The sequence below is a fragment of the Mytilus edulis genome, chromosome 10 (genome assembly GCF_963676685.1).
Source record: "Mytilus edulis chromosome 10, xbMytEdul2.2, whole genome shotgun sequence".
Lineage (NCBI taxonomy): Eukaryota > Metazoa > Mollusca > Bivalvia > Mytilida > Mytilidae > Mytilus > Mytilus edulis.
Window position 1 is genome coordinate 46,633,584 of NC_092353.1, and position 6,293 is coordinate 46,639,876.

Sequence of the window (6,293 nt, forward strand, 5' to 3'; positions counted from 1 at the left end):
TCCATTAACAATTCGAACTTTTCTGATTGGGTTCCATTAATTGGACAACAACTCCTTTCTGTATCGCATTTGAACTAAAGCTTATACAAATAAATGTTACACATTCCGAAAAATAAATGAATTTTGGATTTGTTATTTACAAAAACGACTATAAGGTTATATAGCAGTTTGAAAAACACTAATTTTGATCATTGAGAAGCTTAATAATCCCTTAACAACACAACGTAATTAAAACGTTTAGCAAATTTTACAGAGTTATCTCCCTGTAGTGTTAGGTACCACCTTAATAAATGATTTTACCAAAAGCATGTTCTAAGTAGTCTTTGACATATGATAGATTGAATGAACCGAAATGAGATCCGTAGTATTTAGTTTAAAATGTAGTGACTGAAAAAATATTATAAAATTTATAATGTATAAAGTCCTGAAATTATAGACAATCATACATTATGAACCACAATTTGATTGACTATTCTGTGTCAATTGTGTCAATTGAATGAATTAATAGTTCGTGATTAGATAAGCACAATAGGAATATAGGTCAAGAGTTCAAACTAAATTCAGAATACTGATTGCGGACATTTATAAACAATATAATATATAATACAATATAAACTTTCGGGTTTAATGTAAGAGGGGCGAAAGATACCAGAGGACCAGTCAAACTCATAAATCGAAAATAATTTCACAACGCCATTGTTTCATTAAGTGATTTTGAATTAAAAGTACTAGATGCAAAATAAAGGTAACAAAAAAAGAAAAAAAAATAAACTGGGCGGATACCAACCAATAAAACAACGTCCGTATCGATTCTTGTACTATGGTGTTTTGGGATATTTAGTGTTAAATGAATTAAAAAATGGACTACATGGCTTAAAATGGAAGATGGGTGTAAATGCAATGTATGCCTAATACCTTGAAGTTGGGAAAATCTTACAGGGTATCAAAATAATTGACAAAGTGATTTTGAAAAGTAATCTACGGTGATAGGCTTATAGGCTTACATGCTAATACGCTAGGTTGACGTTGTCTTCCACAAGTTTATATTACATAAAATTATGTAAATTGAAAGCATGATTAACTCTTGTATAAAAAAAGAAAATGTGGTGTTTTTTCTATGATACAACTCTTCACAAGTGTTAACGAAGACCATATAAATGACACAGAAATTAAAAACTATAGATAGCAGTGTAGTCTTCAACAATGAACAAAGCTTGTACAGTTTATGCAGCCATAAAATGACATGAAATGACAAATGTATAACAGTTCAAACGAGAAAACAAAACGGCCACATTTATGTTAACAAAAATGATCGAAAAACAAATATGTAACACAACAACAAATGACAATGGCTGATTCACATGTTCCTTACTTTGGACACAAACATACATAATGGGACGGGGTTAAACATGTTAGAGTATCCAAACCCTCCCTATAACCTAAGTCTACTTAAGAATATACATGTACAAAAAACTAAGATGTGACATAATTTAATGCAAACAAACATGGTTATGAATTAGGTACAGTCAGTTGGTAAATTGTATTATTAGGATTATGACAGACATGACCAAGTACTTTGCTCTCCGCTTTTAAAGCATCGTGAGTAATAGAAGTATACGTCGCTGTATCATCGTCAATAAGAGTAATTATCTTCAACTGAAAAAAAAACCATGAACAATTATTTTATGTATAACGTTGGTATCTCCCTTAGTGTCGGAAGTCACCCTAAACGTCCGTACGAATAATAAGAAGATACCGACAAAAGGGGAAGAAAATAAACTAAAATATAAACGAAATCTAAAATGAAATAGTTTATTCCAAGTTAAAGCAATTTGTGATAAATGCACTTGACAGATGTTTTTGATTCTAATCTTGGTTGAATATATTGCAAGTTATCCTGCCGCAGATATATGATTCCCGATGAGCCCTCAACCAATAACAACTGACATTTTTTATCTGATAGTTCTTGTTGAAAGTCGTATTGAACACTAACAGTCAATTTACAAATGGATCAATCTTTGATAAACTAAAAATGTTGTGTGCTTTTCATGAGACAACAGCATATAAGAAGCAATATTTATATTACAATCAATACTATATATCAGATTTAAGTTCCACCATCCAAATGTAGTTGGTATTAAACTTACAGAGATAAAAAAAAACCTTCAAATAATAATAAAAGATACAACTACCGATCAAAATGTTTCTTAGTTGAAACAGTCAGCGTTTACCTTTCTTTCGAGATTTCAAACCAGCATGTCTAACTTCGATTAGTACATATACCCATTTGTATAAACACAGCACCAACAACCAGTGCAGATAAAAAAATAATAATTGTTTTATGAAGTTTAAGAATTTCAGCGATTACTGAATGGAAGAAACGACATAACCTTATGAATATTCAATTCATTCAAGTTTTTTAACTCTTTTTATCAATGTGACAATCTGCATTGCCATACAGACATGGCAATTCGTCTGTCCAACATACACACACATATATATACATAACTATATGCCTTTACCTCCAAAAGATGAAGTCCAGTAGTGGTATGAACATCTGTAGACTCGGAACCGGATGTTGCGTAAAGATAACATTTGTGATGGTTAATTGCCATCAGTATCATCTATATAAATACAGAAAAGATTTGCTGGATATGATTATTCAATCCTTTTTAAAAGTTCCCTATTTGTAGCATACAATTCTTTAATAATGCCCTACTTGAAGCAGCAAATTCTTTGACAGTGCCCCCTTCCGATTTAATAAATCAAACACCAATAATATCCATCCATGATACAAGATCAGAACATGCACAGCAAAACCGAAAAACTAATAACAATTAAACTCACAAAAGGCAATGGAACAGCGCTTTTAAGGCTCGGAGTTCAGTATTTTTTGTGACTTTACTTTTTTCATCATCTGAAGTCACTGTGGAATTATCAATTATTATCAATAATTGAGGTATCTCTCAATCCAATTATTCTTGTTTTTTTGTGTGTTTTGTTTTATCCTGATTGCTTATTTTAAAATAAATTTACAATAAATTGATTATAAGTTATCTACTGCTGGTTTATATACATATTCAAATAGATATAAGCAGATGTGAAATGACTGCCAAGTTGCAATTTGTAAAAGTAAACTATCATAGGTTGAAGTACGGTCTTCAACACGGAGCCTTCGCTCACATTGAACAGTCAGTTATAAAGGACCCCAAAAATGACTTGTGATAAAAATAGAAAAATCAATATATTATGTAAATCAATATACATGTTATGTCAACTGAGCAAACCCTTGGTAAATACGAGATGTTTGTAATAGTAATTCACATGACTCAGGAGTAAAACATTCTCCATACGTCATAAATATTTGAAATATTCACAACGCAATCATTATTGTTTTTATTAAAAAAAAGTTTCGAATTTGTCCTTGCAAAATCATAATACATTTCATTGAGATTTAAATAGTTTGTGTCTCAAAATACAAAAATGTACACTTTCTTGTCCAATGCAAATTCTGATTTCTGATTTCTAAACGCTTATTAATGTGTCCATCTTTCAGAACTTTTAAAATCGTTAATTGACACAAAAAATCTCTAATGATAAAATAAAAAGTACGTACCGATTGTGGATCATATCTGAATCTAAACCTCTCATTTTCAATTGGTTCTTTTGTTGTCATAGAAGAAACCTGAAACATTGTAAGGGAAACATATAACAGTTTTAACTATTATGAATTTTCAGCTTTATATTTTTTTGCGCTTTATGACAAATTTTAACAAAGATACCGAATTATAAGGCAAATTTAAACATTTCTTTTCGTCATCAATGTGTTGTGCTCACACTCTTCAGTATTTGACGCCATGTTTGTTTTTCAATGCTCTTCATTGTTCATGTTGGAATTTCTTTGTAATCGCAGCAAATAGATACATGACATGAACATAACAAAATTCTCTCATATCATAGTCATGAACCATTTGACTTTCGGGGGGGGGGGGGGGGGGGGGGGGGGGGCATGCCTAACTTTAGTTCACACTGACAATTCATCAAAAACAATACTGTTTTTACTATTCTTATGCAATACTAGTTCATTATACAGAATGCAAACTTTAAATGATTACTGAAACGTTGACTGCAACTACACAAAGTTGGTGGTAATGCGTATCACATTACACTGTTCTTGGCAGACATCTATACTACTAAAATAACGAGGTCCAATTTGTTAACCGGCATGACATAAAGCAACGAATCTAAGAACAGAAATTTGTATATAAACTAGTATTAGTTACTTATATATATGACAATGTCGTAGATTAAAAATAACACCATTCCAAACCCGTATGTTATCTATAAAATTAATATTATTTATAATTAGCAAGTTCCGGTCAAATCCGATACCAATAATATCTAACTCCGAAACAGCGGTTACGTCCTCTTTACTACGCTACGTTGACTTTGATAGTTTAACGAAGCAACGTCACCATTCTTTTGGAGTTTGCAATAATATATATCGCATATATAGCTTCTAGTTGTAGTGTTTGTGTTTCGTATATCTTCCTCCTTAATATGAGCACTAATATGGGTCGTGGTGTAAACATGGTTAAGGATTACATTTAATACTTTTTATCGGTACAGATTGAATGTGAGCATTTTTGTTACCAAGTTTACTAACCTGGCCGTGACATATCTTACTAACAGAACGTTAACCGTCCCGCAAAACAATAAGTACAATATGATAAAATAAACCAACAAACGTCGTACACCCACCTGATTCGCTCATTCTCAAAAATAAAAAAGTAAAATATATAAACAGCACTAGGACGGGTTTAAACAAAAAGATGTTGACAGCAGAGAAAACTGTGCACCTTAAAATCGACATAACTGTATCAGATGACAATACGAATACTAAAATCAAAAAACAAAATTGGACGTAGGTATTTCAATTCAGCCACGGACTTACAATGCGCAGAAGTGGTGTTCTAGTAATATAACAACATTTTGGCAAACATTTAATAAATGCTTTTTTGACGAAATTCAAAATGTGTCGAGATATCAGATTGATAGCAGTAAGTAAACATTACCATATTTATGATCTAATATAGAAAACAAATAATGTGATATGATTTCCTATACCAAGATGAGGTATGAGTGCAAACGATCAATATTAAATTACTATAGACCTTCATTACGACACGATCGCATTTTGAATACAGAGAAAAAAGTAAAGCATTTCGATTTTTGTATAAGAAGACACTATTTGAAATAAAAATCTTGAAAAAAAGAATGACAACACTTACACTCTGTTTTCAGTACAAAAGTATAATTTTAAACAAATAACTGTTTTAGATTTACCTGTACTACGAAAAGAATTATCAGAGCTTGAACCTTCATTGCTTTTCACTTGTATAACTAGAAGACAAGATAATGAACACATTTCAGGTCTATTTATTTTCATTTTAAAGATAAGAAATTTCATTATATGTCACGGATTCTAACATATCTATCTAGATTTTCTACAAAATTTCTCATAGATTCAGTGGTAAAATATGATTTTAGATGCATACATGTATTTGATGTAAATTTAGATCAGTATTAATAGCTTACTATATGTAAAAATACAAAAACATACTTTACTTTCTGTTATTGTTTTTAAACCTGAAGAACACAATTAGTTTTTCCATTTACTTATAAATTATCGTCGGTCAACTCAACGGCGATAGTGAAAAAAGCAATCGAGTTGAGATGACCAATGCTTACTTGTTTATCGCTATGCGGGCATTTCCGTTGAACATTTGGATAAGGGCTGGTTTTCATAGCTAGCTTAATCGATCACATGTACATCAGTGGCACAATAGTCTATTATATTGAAAACAATGTTTGAACAAAACAAACAGACATAAAAAGTAAAAAAAAATAAAAAAAATGGGTACACAATTAATTGAAACAATGTGTTATAATCTTAGTTATTTTAAACACAACTATAAATGTCAACGAAAACAAAATGGCATATAGACAAAACACATAAGCTTAAATGAAAGATACATGTTCAAAAGAGGGACGAAAGCTACCAAAGGAACAGTCAAACTCATACATCGAAAATAAACTGACAACGCCATGGCTAAAAATGAAAAAAACAAACATACAATCAATAAAGTATACACAACTTAAAAATCTAAAGAATAAGCAACACGAACCCCATTTAAAAACTAGGGGTGATCGTAGGTACTCCGGAAGGGTAGTCAGATTACAACATTTGACACAGCACAACCACACTATGGTGGGATGCATATGTCCCCAAA

General features: G+C 31.2%; 1 protein-coding gene across 1 annotated transcript; it reads right to left on the minus strand.

Moving 5' to 3' along the window:
• Positions 1-1,474: 1,474 nt before the first annotated feature.
• On the minus strand, positions 1,475-5,428 carry LOC139491319 (uncharacterized). The gene is made up of 4 exons (XM_071278938.1): positions 5,347-5,428; positions 3,617-3,685; positions 2,523-2,624; positions 1,475-1,656 (listed from the first exon to the last, which is right to left on the minus strand). Exons 1-4 carry the CDS (start codon positions 5,383-5,385, stop codon positions 1,510-1,512), a joined length of 357 nt encoding a protein of 118 aa, XP_071135039.1. The 5' UTR covers positions 5,386-5,428; the 3' UTR covers positions 1,475-1,509.
• Between the last annotated feature and the right edge of the window lie 865 nt (positions 5,429-6,293).